General features: G+C 34.5%; 2 protein-coding genes across 2 annotated transcripts; one reads left to right on the plus strand and one right to left on the minus strand.

The window, feature by feature from the left end:
• The first annotated feature begins 232 nt into the window (after positions 1–232).
• Positions 233–5,184, plus strand: LOC140804396 (uncharacterized). Its single transcript, XM_073160399.1, has 12 exons — positions 233–349; positions 1,003–1,093; positions 1,289–1,378; positions 1,494–1,552; positions 2,046–2,132; positions 2,273–2,374; positions 2,545–2,999; positions 3,167–3,248; positions 3,595–3,648; positions 4,018–4,083; positions 4,607–4,653; positions 4,860–5,184. Exons 1-12 carry the CDS (start codon positions 233–235, stop codon positions 5,182–5,184), a joined length of 1,575 nt encoding a protein of 524 aa, XP_073016500.1.
• Positions 5,185–11,052: 5,868 nt separating this feature from the next.
• Positions 11,053–13,289, minus strand: LOC140804403 (uncharacterized). The gene is made up of 3 exons (XM_073160412.1): positions 12,517–13,289; positions 12,348–12,457; positions 11,053–12,245 (listed from the first exon to the last, which is right to left on the minus strand). Exons 1-3 carry the CDS (start codon positions 13,287–13,289, stop codon positions 11,053–11,055), a joined length of 2,076 nt encoding a protein of 691 aa, XP_073016513.1.
• Positions 13,290–19,963: the final 6,674 nt, after the last annotated feature.

The raw sequence follows: 19,963 nt of genomic DNA on the forward strand, positions 1-19,963 counted from the left end.
AATCCCTAAATCCACATAAAAATAAATATTTTTTATTTTTTCTAATAATATAAAATAGAAGATTTTTTTAGTCTTCTAGTCTAGTCTAGCAAATACAAATATATGTAGGTTATATGGTGTAATTCGATTTGGACTATTCGAGCTGTTTCACAAATTAGGTCGAAGCATCGAATCCGCTTCGCTCCAAAATAATAAAAAGCCGATCTGCTTTCTGTTTCAATTCTCTTCAACAATGTCTTCCCGCTTCCAAGCAGCGGTGCTCGTATCAGCGCCTTGTTATCCGAACGCTATTGCTTGGTCCGAAGAGAATCTGGTGGCGGTCGCTTCTGGTAGCCTCGTTACGATCCTGGTAATTGTTAACTTTTCAAAGTTTGCTGATTTTAGTATTGAATTGCTTTGATGCAATTTTACTGGTACAATGTATATCATTTGAGTCTCAACATTGAAATTGCTCAAGTTCAGAAGTATCCTGGCATTCAATCTGTTCTAGCTGAATTTTTAGTTGATCAAGAATTTTGGGCTGTCAAGTGATTCTGTTAGTGTGAGGATTATGCAGATGACATTATTAACCATGCACTGACATGAACAAGAATCAATGACCACTGATTCTGAGTCCAGTATTCTGTGATCCACCTGATGGGATCTGATCCCATGACTTAGGAAAGACAACTACTAAATCAATTGATTGCATATAATGTAATAATATTTCTGACTAGCTTGCTTATTTTTTAGCCGAAGATTTTTGCATTGTTATTGAATTTTAAACGCCAAATTTATGCTTACATTTTAATCTACCTGATCTTCATAACTGTTCTGGAAGCTGTTTTATGTTGGAGTTCAATACAGGGTCTAAATTGAATTTGATAGAGAATCTTATAGTAGTTGGTCTATATAATTCATATTACCTTACTTTTTATTTGTTATTCCAAATTATGATTTAATTTTATACTGTTTGATTTAGCCTTCGAATCACTGGTATATGCTTGTTGTTCACTTGGTTAGAATCCTGCTAAACCTTCTGGAGCTGGATGTCGAGGTGTAATTTCTGTTCTCCCAAGCAAGCCTTTTTCCATTGGTGTCATAAATGCTGGAGGTACGTAGAATCATATTAAAAAATGAATTTCATAGTTTTGAATGAGCTCATTGTATGTATGTATGTATGTACACAATTTGGATGCCATTTGGATTTCTGGGTTTGTGGTTTTACAGTGCAAATGAAAATTAATTTTTAGTTGAGGTTTCAAGTACTTTTTATTTTCTCAGTTCACTGCATTTGATTTTGTCACAGGGATAGATTTTCTCTCTGAGTGCTTGTTGCCAATGCATGTGTCGCAGGATACACGGCCATGTGTTAGGTCTATTTCCTGGTCTCCTGCAGGTCTTGCTAGCAATGCTGGGTACTGATACCATTACCCCTGATCGAAGTTTTGTTTGAGTATGCAACGCAAGTTGCCTCCCTGAATTATCTCTACATTTTGCTATGAATCGTGCAGTTGTTTGCTTGCTGTTTGCACCACTGGGGGACGCGTCAAATTTTACCGCTTTCCCTTCAGTGATTTTTCGGCTGAATGAATTGAGGTATTAATTATTTTATAAATGAAGCTTTCAGGAAGTAGTGGTGGCAGGACCAGAATTATGGTTCGAGCTTGATGTCTCTTCACTCTAATAATCTTCCCTAACCAAAAAAAATGGTTAAAATTTTAGCAATGGAATTGTTACAATTCTTGTGTCTATAGATGCTCTTAATTATGTTCTTACTGTTGGTTCTGTGTTGGCTATGAGCCCATGAGTTGATTCATATTTGTGCTAATGTGTAAATTTGTTGTGTTAGTACTGGAGGCTTTGTTTATGTTTGGAGAGGCAATACCTAATCAACATTTCTTTCAAAAAGAATTTCATAGCCCTTCAAGTTTGTTGTATTTACGGTTTTGTTGCTTATGCATAATAAATGTCATGAATTTGGAATCTAGTTTGTTATCCGTGATTCCTAAATTTAATATTTGTTTTTCACACATTTGCTAAAGTTATAATCTGAAATTTTCTAGGTTATGTACATATCAGAGATGATGTATAATTATCTTTCCAAGATCAATTTCGGAGAGTCTCAAATTATATCTTCAGAAAGTGTAGATGTGAGTTGGTTATATCATTCGACTTTTTGCTTAGTAGCGTTTCTTGCATACCCCCATATACCTTTCTAGATGAAATATTCTTGATGACAACAATTAATGATATGAATTCCAACTATTCTTGGGGTTTTTTCTTTATACAGGTGATAGGGAGTCGAGATAATGCAGAATCTGAATGCCCTAATGAGCCACCTGTATCTAGTTTAAGAAAGGAAAGAAAACGAAGGAGACAGAATGAAACTAATGTACTGCACACTGCATTCACTATCTGATTTAGTTTTATTATTTTATTCCATGACATGAACCTCCATACTTACTAAATCAGCTTCAATGTAGCTACATGATCTGCTTTCAATTTGAAAAGTTGTGCATTTGATATATGCCATTACATTAAATGTGTAGCTATTTTTATTAGGTTGCTGCAAAAAAACTTGACAATGTAAAAGAAAACAATACATGGGAAATTATTCCCATATCTGTTTCTGAAGGGACACCTCTGAAGATCAAAGAATGCAATGTTCAACTAATAACGGCACAAAAATATGCTTCTCGCAATGCAATGCTGTCACCCTTTATTGTGGCTTGGTCACCGATTCTGAGGACATCTGAAGATTGGGTTTCTATTCCTCATAACTCCTCGGGCTGCTGCTCTATTCTTGCTACTGGATTGAAATGTGGTCTGATTTCATTCTGGAGAATTGATACACCAGAGAGTTATTCCATTATTACCCCAGAACTCCCATGTAAAGCATCAAATGGTGGCTTTCTCAAGGCACATGATACATTCATCACATCTATTTTTTGGGCTTTATATGGCTCTGAAATTTCAAAACCTCAACTTCTTTTAGCGACGAGAAGTTCTAATGGGAGGTGAGTAACTAATTAACCTTTTTCTGTTTTCGAAGCCAAAATTCTAGCACATTTGCTTGACATGGGTTAGAACTACTGAATTATACACACACATACATATAAGGTTTACCTTTTATTTGATTATAACATTTAATTTTGTGACTTTCCTCTTTTTTTTTTGTTTATAGAGTGAAGATTTGGCAGGTGAATATTAAGGAACTGCTGAAGTCATCTGAAACTGTTCATGCTTCATTTTCTTTGCTGAGGGAGGTCAGCATATCCTGCTAAAAGTCTGCTACTTATCCTTTCAAAATTTAGACCAGCTACTTTGATTATATCTTATTTTGGAACTTGTGATTGCTCGTGTAATTAGGTTATTACTGTTGATTCAACACCTGTCTCCATACTTTCATTTACTGCCCCGTGCAAACACCACTAAATTTTTTCCTGGCTATTGGTAAAGGAAACAGATCATTTGAAGTGTGGACCATGAATATGACCAGCCATGAATTTGAAATAATTGGCTGTTATAGTGCGCATGACCACATTGTAAGTTCTCAACACCTTTTTTGGCATATGGAATAGCATATGATTTATCTTGTAAAATAACAATCAGGTCACTGGTTTAGCTTGGGCTTTTGATGGACTCTGCTTGTACAGCTGCAGCCAGGTAATAAATATTGAAGGAAGTGTTTTGTTGATATCAATATGAATTTTAGTATTAAGGGAGTGTTAGTTCAACAGATATTAAAAATTAAAAAATGCATGTTAATTGCTTTTGTTATCAAGTAATGCCTCAAGCAGAAAGCCTTGAGGTTGAAAAGCTTGGTAGCCCTCCAGAGTATTTGATCAGTTCATTGATTACAGGACAACTCTATGAAAGCGTGGAATTTAGTTGGGAAAGCACTAAGGGAAATACACATTCCTTCAAATACTCCTGGTTTGAATAGCTCCCCAGATGTATGCATTAATTTTTCATGTTTACTTCTGTTTTAAATTTGCATATTTGTTTCCAATAGACTCTAGATTTTCTCTGCAGGTTCCATATGTATATGATTCTTGCTTTGGTCTGGCAGTATCTCATGGGAGCTTGGCAATTGCTGTGGTATCATATTCCATCCGTCAATTCTCTTATAGTTGGAATGTCCATGAACTTATCCTGAGTATCGTACTAGTTTTTCTCTCTTATCAAATTTTAAGTCAAAATAAAAAACTCACTCGATGTAGCGATTCAAGATTTGAAGAAAAAACTGAATTCTATTCATAGCATTTTGAGAAAACTCTTAGATAACATACCATCCAAAAAATTGATTTTTTACTTCTCTCATATTATGTTTCAGATGAGATTGGTCAATATCTTGCTTCTTGCCCTTCACAAAAATAAAGAAAATTTACTGAAAATAAAAATAAAGAGGAAAATAGAAAGATCGAAATTTCATCTCTCCGGAACAGTAGTCATATAATAATACCTAGGAAAAGGAGCTTAGTTGACTGAAATGACTCTAAGCAATGGAATCTCTTGATCCTTTTCTTGCACTTGGTCACCTTTTACCTTATGCTGAATAGATGTCATTGATACCCCTGTACTTAAATATAGTTCTAAGAAGTTTGGTGTCTGTTATTTGCAGGCTCGAAGATTTGATTCTGATTTATTAAATCCCATGTACCAGGAAAGGTGAACTTTAAAAATTATATTTTCTGGTAACAAATTATTAAATAGCAACTGCCATGTGGATAGATGCTTGCAACAAACAAACCCCACAATTCTTTAAAAGAAAATTTTGATGATTTAGTCAAAAGCTGAATGGAAGCAATAAGAACTAACCGTTCAAACAGTTACCTATGTTTGATTGACCAATAAATGTTATTGTAATTTTACAGAACTCAGAAAGCTGCTATCGAGTTCCTTTGGATTGGAGGGCAGCAATTGGACACTTCCTCCAATATATGTTTTGATATTGATTTCAGATCATTTCCTGGTTTCCCTGAGGTAGAATTAATTTGGTGGGAAAAAAAACATATTTTGGTCTCTGAGTATGTGTGGGAGTTTCAGTGGGCTTCTGAACATTTGGGATATTGTGGCAGCCCTCGTGTCTTTCAAACAGTCGATACCAAACTATGTAGAGTATATTCTGCAGAAATGGTTGACATCTTATTTTGGATCCAATTTTGGCATTTGTACTACGTTCTTGTCTACGGCATTTAAAATTTTGCCCACTTTTTCAACCCGTAAGTTGCACCTCATCAATGTAATCATCAGACATGTTGTGCTTAATAATGATGAGGTGAGCGAGAGTAGAAAACAACAAGACTTGGAAAGATTCAGTAGTGCCATAGAGGAATAGACAAATGTATGGAAGGAGTTGCAGTTGTGCTGTGAAAATGAACTACGGAGAAGACTTGTTGGTTTATATTTTTCTGCCACTTTAGATCTTCTGTCAGATGTGCCAACAAATTTTTGCGATGTTGACTGTTGGCGTCCTGATGAATGGCCACAACTGGAGCACTATATCTCACTTCATGAGAAAATTGTCGAGGATGATTTAAAAATGCTAAAAAATCAATTTTTTATAGTTAATTGTAATAGAATGTCATTATTGTAAAGCTTAGTTTATGTGTTTAGTTAAGAAAATTATCTTTATCTTATTGATTTTATATTGAAAATTGTGACATTGAAACAAAAAATATTGATCTTACATTGAAAATTGTTAAGTTGAACCAAAAATTTACTAACATTAAAAAGAATGCTGCTATTATGTCGAAAAAGTTAATATATTCAGCGTCGCATCAGCAATTTAACCAAAATAATCGAACACTGGTAGTTAGTGTACAATGACCAAAATTTAACCTGTTAATAAACTAAAATTCAAAATAAACAATATTGGCTGATTAAAAAAGTTATTTTCCATAAATTTAAACACCAACGCCTACTTAGAGATGACAATTTTTCCCACGGATTTGGAGACCCACGGGGAAAACTCGAAACGGGGATCGGGGCGGGGAATCCCTGTACCCACGCCGTGTTGCCCCATTAATATTATTGAAATGGGAACCGAACCCGAACTCGAAAAAACGAAGATCGTGACAGGTATAGGGGTAGGGGTGTAATTCGAAGACTAGGATGGAGATAACAAACCCAAATCCACCCCATTGTCATCCCTCCACTGTAAAGGCCCGTATTTCGTATTCATAATTTTTGCGGAATTATTAAAATTTTCTAAATAAATAAATAACTTGCCTCATTTATAAAATAAACATGTAAATAATTTAAACTTTTAAAATAACAGCGGAAGTCAACATTGTATTTCAAACAACAATTTAAAAATAATCCAACATATTAAAATCGAATTTGAACGATAAAAGGTGCATAAACTAAAACATTAGGTCCTCGGGTTTACTACTGTTGCCCCAAGATAACTCACTGGTCTCTGCCCGCAGTCTCGACCTCATCAATACCTACAACAATCAAGTCTAGTGAGTCTAAAGACTCAACATGTATATATCGTGAATAACAAATAAATATATCATAAAATCGCATGCAACGTAAAAATATGGTATCGTAAAGCACATGGTGAAGATCGTGTCATGAATAATTATAACTACGTGCATATCTGAAAATCATACGTAAAAGCTTTGCTCAATAGAGCTCTGTCATATCATATCATAATTTTCTGGTAGATATAATGTTTCTAAGCAAGTTGCCCATAACATAACGTGAGCGCCTGATCAGACTAAACCACAGTATACTGGGCGGTAGAGATCACCACAGCCCTTGGACTAGATGTTCGTACCCATACGTAATCATAAACCGGTCGTAAGTCACCGGGTGGAGAGGTACTCGGTTGCGCCTACCGACTTCCAAACCCATAAGCATAAGATGGCCACAAGACATATCGCATATATCTCAAAAATAAACATTTTATATTTTTATGCACGTAATATAATTAAAACCTTATTTTTACCGGATGAGTTGGATCGCTCTCAGGCTTGCTGCAACCTAATTCTAATATGTGACACATGCAAATATTCACATCTTGACCAAAACATAACAATAGAACCAAAAACGAGACGATTAGGATCAACAACTTGATTTTTAATCATGGCTTCGTATTAACCCGAACAACCATTAAACTGTTGGGACATCGTATTCTCGCACCCAAGACGCAGCGGAAGTTTAAAAATTTTTGCTTGGGCGTCGTGTGTTCAAAAAATCCATAGGGTGTTTAGAATAATACCTTTGCATTCTTAACGCTGGACTCCAAACTATTCCGGTTTTTAAGCGGAGATAGCCTTTTTTTAATCCCTACGAACGGCTCTTCAAATTTGATCGCCTAATTAGGTCCACGATCAAAGATTGTTTTCCTCGTTTGATTTGCACTAGAAAATCAAACGATTTGTGCATTGAGACTGCAACTTACGAATTTCCAAAATCCGGATATGAATCGGGAGGTAGTGGAAGAAAATCACATGGCCCAAATTTTCCCAAATCCTACATTGAAAAATATGGCTGAGAGTTTGGTCTATCAAGGATGGGAAGATCTTGATAATTGATTCTTAATCAAATATTATGGATTCTTATTCCATAAATAAGCAAATCCAATTTGCTTTTGACCAAATTTTCTTTCCAAAACTCCATGAGGTGGACGTGACTTTCTTGTCAAGGAAGGGAGAGATTTTTCTTTATTTTGTGTGCCAAAACTTTCATTAACAATTAATGAACCCTAATAGTGTATTTATAGAGTAAGACTCCTAATCTAATTAGGAGTCCCTCTCCGACAAGGACTCTATCAATTTCATTATATTTAAATTCTCATATTATTAATATATAATTTATTTATTAACTTTTAATAATACATTATATAATAATATCACATACACATATTTTATATCACCATATAAAATATAAACATGTATATGTATATTAAATTAAATAACCATCATTTAATTTATAAACTAACTACTTAGTTAATTTAATTCTAGACTCCTCTAGAATATTTATGGGAATTTATTCATGTTAGTAGTCACCACTATTAGCACAATCATTTAATTAGTAAATTCCAAATTCACTAAAAAAAATGATTCCGAACTCATTATAACAACGATCGACGATCCGAAAGCGCTGATGTACCAAGGCTACAAATCTTGTTCATATAATGAAAATCGAAAATTTCGAAGGTCAAAATTTTCATTTACCAAATTTGGAACTTACCATATATGGCAGTTACCATATTTGGCAGCTGCCAGTTTTAGTGAACTCCTTCACAAAACAGGCAGTTCCACTCTCCTTCCTTATTTAGCAATCATGCTAACTTCCACATCTTCCATCCTATGAAAACAGCTCATAAACTCCTTTATAAGCTTCTTGTTTGATCCCCATCAAACTATAGTCGCCAAATTCCAACTCCTTGAAATTTGACTATCTCAACGGGAACACATAATCTGATACTTGTGTGACCCTCAATGGTTCAGGGATACAGCTAGCCGTGGGTTCACATCTCCATGTAATTCAGAATAACAATTATTCATATTCGGGTTTACCCTAGTTAACCCCATTCTTTTCATCAACTCCTTGATCAAGAATGTCAGAAATCATTTCTGATTGCATCCATCGGATCATGGTAAGAGCGTCTAGTAGCATCGCCCCATGATCCCCTAGGTATCACTGATAGTACCTGCAAGAACCTTTAGTCATGGTTAACGTACAGTACGGTCCCTTCAACACATATATCCCGATCGAATCTGCAACCATTGGTGAATCGAGAGTTGCACATGAATTCGATAACGATGCGATTTATCTTTGAGTATTAATAGTGGCATGGTATGTGCAACTAGGAAAACTCCTTTCTCTAAAGCACATTTCTTGCTCTGGCCAGAGACTCCTTGTACTATTAACTCATCAGAACACATATGATCTCTTCCCTCGTAGGCGAACGGTGAATCCCCGACTACAATGCATTTGCTCCTACGTATTTCGAAACTACACCCAACCTCGCCACCAGATGACCCTCGATGGAGTCGGTAAACGGATCAAAGTGCATGCTAGTACGTATAGCCTCTACATTGTCTCGGGTCAAAGGACTAATGGTGTACAACCATAACTGTGGACTATTCCACTCGATAAGTGGGAACCACTTGGATAGTCCGAGGGAGGGTTGTTCAGTGCATCATCATATGATCACCCATCTGTGTGAATGGACATCTCCATGTCCTTGCCAATGAAACATGGCGTTTACACCACAGATTCTAGTCTCAAGCTCGAGCGACCTTTATCCTTGTTTTTGGCAGCTGATTCGACTAGGAACCTGTTTAGAATATACGGTACACTTCCTAATGAGTTTCATAATCTTACTTTGAGTCGCAGACCTCATGGTGCCTATTGTATATTCAAGGACTTTATCTATGCAGCTTGCATGGGTATACAGATAAAGTATAATGCCATAATCGAATGAAATCGTAAAATATTATTAAAATAAAGATTGTTTACATTAGAGTCAATAAAGCCCAAGCCACAAGTTGGCTTTCCGGGCACCTACTCTAACATAAACCGACGTTTAACCATGATTAAAAATACCCCTAATATACTGAAAAACATGCATAAGAATTGCAAAACACGAAAATAGGTGAACGGAATCCAAAAACATAAAACACTCTTTCGAGAGTCATTTTGGCACCTTTCACCGTAAATTCTCGTATGACCTTTAAACTCGACCAAATCACAAACGGCCAAAAACATGACCTTCCTAACTCATTGAGGTACTGTCCAGTCCAAGGCCATGGGCTAAAAGCCAACCAAGAACCCAAACATGACCTCTGAAACGAAACGGAACTTGCTGTCAAAAAAACAAAAATTGCCGTAGTAGCTGCTGTGCGTATTTGGTGTACAAATCTGAAACAAATGGCCGTTGGCTTGAACCACCGACCAACGAATCTTACCAACATCCTAAGGCATGGCTTGGACCATGTTTAAGGGCTAAAAGCCAACCACAATCCAAGCAAACACCTAAGACAATTACAGTACCAAACCGAGAATGCAACTTTCTGTGTAGTGTGATGTATTGACATGGTTTACTGTCTTGGGTCGTTCCAATGGCCATTTGATTGACCATGGCTCGATCTAGAAATGATATAGTGTTGTGTGAACCATGGATATGGGCTAGAGGCCAGCCACAGCCCATCCCAACACCTCAAAACCGAAGTCACTCACACAAAAATCAGATTTTGAAAAACTGAAGAGCACTTGTCATGTTTCTGTAAAAATCTGAGGGATCCATGAAGCAATCTTTGAAAAGATGATTTAGTCACATCCTATACATGATAAGTAAGGGTTCTAACCATGGCTATTGTCCCTAGGACAGCCAAGATTCGAACACACCCTTTACCATCCAATGACAGAAAACGTGTACAAAATCTGTACCCATGGAATTGTTGCTGTCATCTCTCGGTTTATGCGTGTATGGGCTTGAACCATTGAACTAAAAACACCCTAACACATTCTAATTCATGCCTCGTAGCAGCCATGTGAGCCTGGAACCGAGCAACATCCTGAAATCAATAAAACTCAGCAAACCCGTGAGCCACAAAGATGAAGCCAAAAAAAATCTGTACCGAAACTTGTGTGTAGTTGCTGTCAAAATTTCGTTTTTACCTCATGAACCCTGAACATATAATGCTTAAAAATATTTATAGAACTTGATTGAAGAGCAAAGAAACAACATATACATGCCTGGAATTTGTTTTGACAAAAACAAATCAATACGACGAACACGAGCGGCGGAGTCGGTGTTGGATTTCCTTTCTTATTTCTGTGCTGTTTTCACGATTTCAAAAACTGGTTCTTTCTGATATTTCGAATGTAAGGGTGGGGGAAGGCTAGGTAGGGAAGGTAATGATATAAGAGGTGTTAAATAAGTCTTGAATTGCATTTAGTTGAGAGTTACAAGCAGGGGCGGATCTAGGATTTTTACTCTGTGGGGGCAGCTTCAAAATACAGACAAAATATTAAAAGAAGAAAGACAAAAATTCCATCAGTCATTTTCAACTAAACATAAATAGTACGTTTTTAACAAGAAAATTCCTAACTAAAAGGAATTCGACGTTCCTTAAAATTTTCAAAGTCTTCAATAATAGTATCTATACAAATATTTTTAGCAATTTCTCTTTCAATAAATATCATCAATACATCCGAGAGAAAATAATCCTCCATTTTGCTTCGAAGCCTAGTTTTGACGATATTCATAGCTGAGAATGACCGTTCTGTAGTAGCGGTAGAAACTGAAAGAGTCAACACAAGCACGATCACTCTAAAAACAAGGTCATATGTAGCAGTTTTTTTATTCTTCACCAACCATTGACACAACTCGGAAATGGTTGAAAGACTTTTGTAGTGTGACCCTTTGACTACATTATGCTCATAGTGCTTCAACTGCATCTCTAACCGTTCTTTTTCTTCACTAGTAAAATCTTGTGGATAAAACTTTTCAAACAGTTTGCATATATCCATATATCTCAATGAATCACTTGCATTTTGAGGATTTAAAGCAGAACTAAGCATGAGTAACTCCATCGCATCTTCACAAAAACGAACATTAATTTCTTGCAGTTGTGAATCTATAGTGGCATAAAAAAAGTTTAGCCTGTAATGATGCACAATGGTGAAATTGCCTTGATGAAGACGGGCTCGACCTCGCCTATCAACATACTGAGAACTAAAATCAGGAACATCAATATTACGAGCCACACAAAAAGACTTCACTTTTTCAAGCAAATCATCCCATTTTTCATCCCTTAGCTCTTGAATTAATGTTTTTGTAGATGAAACTAGCTCCATTGCATTCAAAATATCTCGAGACTTACTTTGCAATGTCTGACAAAGCACATCTGTGATCTCCATAATCTCATTCATTAGATGCAATATGAATACAAAATCAAATGAATTCAATTCATCATAAACAGACGTTGCTTCTGCTCTTTGGGAAGGAAGTCCATCTTCCATAACTTTGAGCAATACAGTACATGCTGCACTAAACATCTTGATCAAGTTCGATAATGATCTAAAATGAGAACTCCAACGCGTATCAGCTGCTCGTTGTAAATTACATATCTGATTAAGTCCGCGCCCTGTCTCGAGTTCATTAATAGAAATCAAATAAGCAATGTCATCTGCGTGAGCTTCTTTCAATTCATCATTACGCTTGCACGAAGCACCAACCATATTAACTATGAAAGTTAATTTATCAAAAAACTGATGAATGGGAGTTACATTTTTTGCTGCCGCAACAAGAGCCAACTACAATAGATGGGCAAAGCAATGAACATAATAAGCACTCTTACAATATTTCAGAATCAAAGCTTGCAATCCATTGAACTCACCTCTCATATTGCTAGCATCATCGTAACCTTGACCTCTAATATTTTGGACATCCAAATTGTAATGACTCAAATAAGAATTATAGCATTCTTTAATTTCAAAGCTGTCGTATCTGACACATGAACAAGCCCAAAAAAACGTTCTTGTATGCATCCATTTTTGTCCACGAACCTCAACACTATAGACATTTGTTCTCTTTTTGACTCATCACGGGCTTCATCGATGACTATGCAATACTTGCTGTCTGCAATTTCTTCACGAATTAAATTTTTCACTCTCACTAAGAACATGTGAAGTATTTGCTTTTGAATATCATCACATGTATACTTGTCATTTTTCGGAGCTTTATGTATTGCATCTGAAAGCTCATCGTTATACAAGGCCACCACATCGAGAAATTCAAGAAAGTTTCCACGATTAGATGAATTAGAGCTCTCATCATGACCTTTGAAAGGAACTCCCTGAAGTGCAAGCAACCGAACTACATGTATACCAACTTTCAATCGAAGGCGATTCCTTGCAACTGCTTCTGAGCTAATTTTGTTGAAAAATATTGGTATATGTTGAGGTTGGTTCATTAAATCCTCACATGCTTTTTCAGCCATATGATGAGGTGAAGATACATTATCTTTCCCAATATGACATTGGAAAGAACATGTTTTTCCACTTCGAGCCTTCTTCCAATTATCAAATCCAACAACAGTAAATGCAGTTTGCTTAAGACATCCTGATGGCTTGTTAAAGATAAAGCAAGGAAAACAGAAAGCTTTATCTTTTACTGAAGAATACTCCAACCAAGTAAAAAGCTCATACCAGGATGATTGAAACCTGCGGGGATGAAGATTGTTTTTATTTAGTGGATATTCCGAAAGTATAGGATGATATGCTTTCAGATTTAGATAAGCCCGACGAATTTCTTCTTGCTCGTGGGAGAGTATTCCCATATTTGTCGACGTAATCCTGGATCACGCTATAAGAAGTTAAGATCAACCCCTGCACTTTCAACCTTTCTTAACTTTTGAGAATGAACCTCTGGTGAAGGATTATCATCTGATGGTATAGATGAGGCTGTAGAAATGGGAGGATCTAGTTGATTAGATCTCTTCCTCTGAAAGAATTTATCAATTGTAACAGATTTTCTCATTTATGAATAAAATCTCATTTTGTGTTCATGAATAAATTATATTTCATGAACACAAAAGCTTAACATTCCCAAATTCACTTGTTAATTGTTATCCTTTCTAAAATATTTGCCAACATATACATCAAGTTTCGAAAATAATACAACAAATCAAAAAATTAATTGTGCTTACCTTAAAACAGTAGAAATTAGAGGAAAATAGGAGATGAGTAAATTTTCTTCATAAACCTTACTTCTATGTGATAAAGAAGACGGCGCTCTACTGAGTCTCTTTTTTTTTCATCAGTTTTAATGATATATAAGCTTTTACAAAGAGATTCTCAATTCATTGATGGGCCTAATCCATTTCTTTAGTATTTTAATTTAAAGCCCACTAAACATTTGATTAGTATTAAGATTAGGGGGGCCAACATAATTAATATAAACTAAAAAATTTTAAAGCCCACTAAACAATTACTATAAACTAAAAAAATTAAAAATTTAGGGGGGACCGTGGCCCACATAGGCCCTTACATGAATCCGCCTCTGGTTACAAGTGAGAATTTGAATGGGAATTGAATTGTTTCTTCACCTTGCTGTAGCTGCTATTATTCTTTTATTCCAGCTACTAACTCACGAATCTAAGCTGCTATTTCTGATATTTTTCAAGGGTGAGAGTGTGGGTTTGCTAGACAATGAAGGTGAGTGTTAAAAGGTGTCATTATATGCATTAAGGTAGGAGTTACAAGTGTAGGCTTTGAATGCAATTTGAAATGATTCTCATTCCTCTTGCTAGCCGATACATTTTCTCCTTCTTGTTGTCTATTCACGTTTATTTGCTAGCAATATGGGCTGAGGAGCTTCAAGAAGAATTATGGTGCATGTATTACCCATAACTATGGAGGTTAAAAGTGAGAAATGATTACACTATGAAAACCATTTAGTGGTGACTTGAATGGTGTTTATTACATTTTTTTTTTGAATTGTCTTGACCGAGAATCATTACTGATTTGCATGGTATATTTTTATTTAAACTTTGCATTTTAATTGTTTAAGATTTTAAATACCCATTATACATTTTAGTGAATTTACACCTTAATTTAAAATGAACTCTTGCATGGCATTGCATGGTTTACAATTAAAGTATTTAAATGCTATATTTAATTTCATGAATATATTATACTTAGATTAATTCATCCTCCATTTGTTTACATATTTTAATTTAAGCTTTAATTAAATATTGAACCTAATAGAATTTATTTACTAACTTGACTCCAATTAATTTAATAAATCCTAAAACATTATTTTTCTATAAATTAAATTATTCCTTAACTTAATTTAAAATTAGGAATATTTTTCTTATTATTAATCTTATTTCTAATCTCCAAACTCCGGTCCGACCTCGCGTATTTATCCTGAAAAGATAAAACTAAACATCTATTTTTTTAAAATAAATAATCATTATTTAAAATTATTTAAAACGACTTAAACACTTCATATATTTAATTAAAAATTCATTCTTAATTTCAATAGTAACAATTATGCATGGCTTATACGTAATTTGATTTTCGGGTTCTACTACACACTTTGTCACACAAAACCCCTTGTGACACCTCTACTGCCACGTGTTGTGATTTGTGACTATGTACTTTAATGTTTTTACGAATCTATCAAAAGGAATCAACTTTTTCACAAAACCCCTTGTGACAACTCCACTGCCACGTTTTGTGTTTGTGACTGTATAATTTAATGTTTATCCGAATCTATCAAAGAATCAACTTTTTCATCTTTAAATGACTTTTTCACATTTCCCAACTGATTCATTCGTGTAAGCACACAAAATCTCCACACGCGTGCAAAATTATCTCAATGATTTAACTTTATCTTTACACTTAAACTAGCCGACATACACATGGTGTTTATTTAATATAATATATAAATAATTTAGCTCATAAATCATATGTATACTATATACTGATAATATATTTTTTTTCCAAATATTTACTTGCTTTATGATTTTTTTCTAAAAAAATATTTTTAAGACTTGATTCATTAATGATTTGCAACATTATTAGTTCAGGAAAAGGTAGACAAAAATTTGACAAAAGTTGAAATCATTCATAAATCCACGGAATGAAATCTTCATATCAATATATGATGGGGTAAAAGTAAAAAAAAACATTTGTTTTGTACTTTTGTATGACAAGTCTTACACCTTAATTTCGTCGGAAAAAAAAAACGATTATCCAATTTTGATTAAAAAATAAGGTATACATTGGTCACTCTATTTCGAGACATATATGTGATGTTATAGGTCACGTTTCATTGGTATGTGCATAGAGATATTCAATCATACAGAGGTGTGATCATATGATGAGTCACTGGACAACCTTCCATCCGACTTTCCAATTTGTTATTATTTATCGAGTAGATTAGTTTGCAGTTAAGGTTTTATATCATTAGTATTTTGATCCGAGACAACATAGATGATCTACGTACTAGTGCTAGACTTTGACTCATTTATCGACTCCACGAGGGTCATCAGATGGCGAGGTTCAGTATGGTATCGACATACATAGGAGCAGATGCAATGTGGTTGATGATATGTATAAGCTAAAAACCGTTTATAGGATCTGCTCGGATGGTATATTTTGTCGATTAATTTTCCGAAGACTGAATTATATATTCATTAATAGGTTGTGTGAAGGCCACAAAAATTTATAAATACTACAGCCCAAGAACTCGAAATTTTGGGCACATCCAATAAGTTTGAACCCATTCAATGACTTGATGACAACCTATAATGACAAATCTCAAAAATTAAGCCATGTCCATATTCATATTGTAACACCCAATTGATGGCTACATTATAGCATTAAATAAGCTGCTTAAAAGCCTTAAAACGTTCACTAAGGCATCCGCTCAACTTCTCTCTTCCCAACTATAAGTAAGATCCAAACTATAAGTAAGAGATCAAACAAAGATAAAAGAACACCGAAAAACCTCACAAAAATTCAAGAAGAAAAACTGCCAAATTCGAGGCTTTCAGCAGCAGATTTCGTGGCATTATTCTGTCCATTTTCGAGTAAAATTTCTAGTAGCAACCAAATGCTATATTTGAACTACAATCTAGAAACTCATATTCACGTTTGGAATCAAGAAAGACCAAAGTAATCGGGCTTATGTATTAAAAAAGTATAATCACGTATGATATTCTATACACGTATGATATTCTATGTTCCAGTTTTGAACAATTTCGTTTGAGCATGATTTATTCGTTTATGTCTTGTCTAAGCTTTATATGTTCCAAACATTGATATAATTCAATAAAAATTTGGAAAGCTATTATAAGATATGACCGCTATATGGTAGGATTATAACTGTTATATGACCTCTATATGATGAGATTATAATCATTGTATGGCCTCGTCACTTGAGTATTAACCTATAGGGGACATATATTAGTAAAATCGTGGAAATTAGATGAAATTTCAATGCTTCATGTTCAGGATATGATGACGATACGTTATGTCTTCCGTTAAGAAATGTTACGTTTAGAAAAAATATATGTATTTGTTATATATATCCGAACAATCCCCACTTGCTGAGTGTTTCCCAATTAAATCACCCTTACCTCTCTCCCTATACAATACCAACAAACAAGTTGATGGACAAATCATGAGACGTCTGGAGCTGGTGAAGAAGCCACTTCCAAGAAAGATTATTTTCATATTTCAATTGTCATTTTACGTTTTAAGTTTTAATATTCTGTACTATTTGATTTCTTTCATGTTGTAAAGACAATGACGGATTATTTTATAAACTGGTTTGGTTATATATTGTATTACGAGCATGTTATTTTAAAATTATGTGATTGTTAAAAAACGAATGTGTCTGTACACCTAGGTCTCAGGACATGACATTTAAATGATATTAGAGCCAGCATGATCATAATCTGACTGAGATCCTAATATACAAAACGTGATAAGATGTCAAATTTTGCCAAAGGACCAGTGCATTCATATCCTTGACAATTATTTTCGAGGTAGTATATTAACCATCAATCAACGACCTAAAATCTAATTTATAGGCGTAATCAGAGTCTCATCAGATTTGACATCCTCTATTTTTGGTAACAATCTTACTTTTTGGTTTATTTATGCTCATCAATGATGCATTTAAGGGATAGAATCGTGACTAAAAACTTTTCTTCCTCACATATAAGTAACCCTCCCATTTTGCACAAAGAAGATCACACCGATTTAAGCATAAATTTTCTAAAATCTCGAGCATGTTGCAACCATTTTCGAACATAATTTTGACAAAGTTTGAGCAAGAAATGGCGACCCAATATAAGACCATGAGTAACCTCGAACTCGAGATTTAGCAACTTAGAGGGACCTTCACTAGTTTTTTTTAGAAGTTACTATTCTAATAAAAAAAATTTACCTGCTTATATGTGTTGTTTGATTGTGGTGACACACATTCTTTTATATCTAAGAGGTTCACTAAGAAATTAGGGGTTAAACCTAAAATGCTTGTTAAACCTTTTAGGATAGCAACACCTACTAGTAAGGCTATCGAAACCTTCGAGTTACATCGAGACTATAAAATCAGTAACAATATGAATACGTTCAATGCCGACCCGATTCAACTCTCAATGGTGGATTTTTACATCATTCTGAGAATGGATTGTTTATCCAAGACTCATGCAATGGTAAATTTTTGGGGTTAGAATGTCAAATTCAAAACCAAGAAGAAATCATATACCATACGCCTCGGTCTCGGGGCGTGACATGTTGGTTTTATAATGAAAGTTCAAGGAAGAAAGAAGAAAGCTATGTTTTCATTTTCTAAATAAAAAACTAGTACATCGATTAGTGAGTAGTATTCTCCAACTAGAATAGCGACAGTTCAAGAAACACTGTCGCTATAATAGCGAAGTTTTTTCATAAACTGTCGCTAATATTGCGACTGTTTGATAAACCTGTCGTTATTTTGTGCGACGGGTTTTTTACCCGTCGCATTATCCGACGGTCTTGTATTCTACCCGTCGTTATTTTGTAGCGACGGTTGTATTAAAAACTATAGCTATTATAGCGACGGTTTAAGGAAAACCATCGCTATAATAGCGACGGTTTTCATAAAACAGTCGCCGATCTAGATCGGCGACGGTTTTTGCAAAACTGTCGCCATAGTAGCGACGGTTATGCAACAACCGTCGCCGATCTAGATCGGCGATGGTTTTTACCAAAACTGTCGCTATAATCGCGACGTTTTGGTTGAACCGTTGCTATATAGCGACGGTTTTATTAAAAACCGTCGCTATAATTCTATATATACCGAGGTTCGCAGACATTTTTCGTCTATCTCTAGTAGTAGTTAAAATCTATCAATTTTTCGAAGTTTCGATTTTTTAATTTTGTACTAACATTTTTTCGTATTTATTTCGTAGATTTGCTCGTTGGTACGATCTTCCAGCATTACGTGGAGCTGCATTTCTTCGCGCAAATCAGGTTTTAATTTTTTTTCCCCGAAAATTTACTACATAATTTTAATTTTTGCGTAGTAGTTTTTTTTATGCATTTTATGGTTACAAACCGTCGCTTCTTAAACAGCGGTTTTTTTTAAAAAATTGTCGTTTAATATAGCGACGGCTTTTTCAATTCCCTCGCTTAATATAGCGACGGCTTTTTCAATACCGTCGTGAACCTTTGGATGTTCAATTTTAAATTTTAATTTTGTTCAAATAAAATATTTTGACTTTTTATAATCATAATTTAAATTTCAAAGCTAGCTATTATAAATAGATAAATATATGTTTTCAATAGTTCAACTTTTAGAAATAGCTTCAATATCATCCATTATCACACTTTAAAGAAAGAAAGACATTTATCTTTTATGTTTATCTAACTTGGGTATTTGGTAAGAGTAAATTCACTCGCATCCAAGATTTCTTGCTCGAGGTGTTTAACCTTTTCCAAAAGCATCATGAAGATCAATAAATACTTGTGAAGATTGAACGGGATAATGGTCAATTTTTTTATAGCTTTATAAAATGTGCCACCAATACCAATCATCAAACTTTCATAATATCAATTATATGACAAAAAATAAAATAATATGTATATAATTAAAAATATTATATATTTATAAAATTGGTTCGGTTAGGACTTTTCACCAAAACTTTGAATAAAACCAATTTTATCGATATGATTAGTTTTAAAACAAATATAAATCGATCGACTAAAAACCAAACCAACTATTTGATTTGGCTTTGGTTTCTACTCACCCCTAAATTGGGTAATGCATGAGATTGACTAATGTTTCAACTTCATTTCTTCAATGCTTGTTGCTTCCTCAATATCCATTGTTTTTGCCCTCAAAGCGAGAAATCCCTAAATCCACATAAAAATAAATATTTTTATTTTTTTAATAATATAAAATAGAAGATTTTTTTAGTCTTCTAGTCTAGTCTAGGAAATACAAATACATGTA

Source organism: Primulina eburnea, chromosome 1, assembly GCF_022965805.1.
Source record: "Primulina eburnea isolate SZY01 chromosome 1, ASM2296580v1, whole genome shotgun sequence".
Classification (NCBI taxonomy): domain Eukaryota; kingdom Viridiplantae; phylum Streptophyta; class Magnoliopsida; order Lamiales; family Gesneriaceae; genus Primulina; species Primulina eburnea.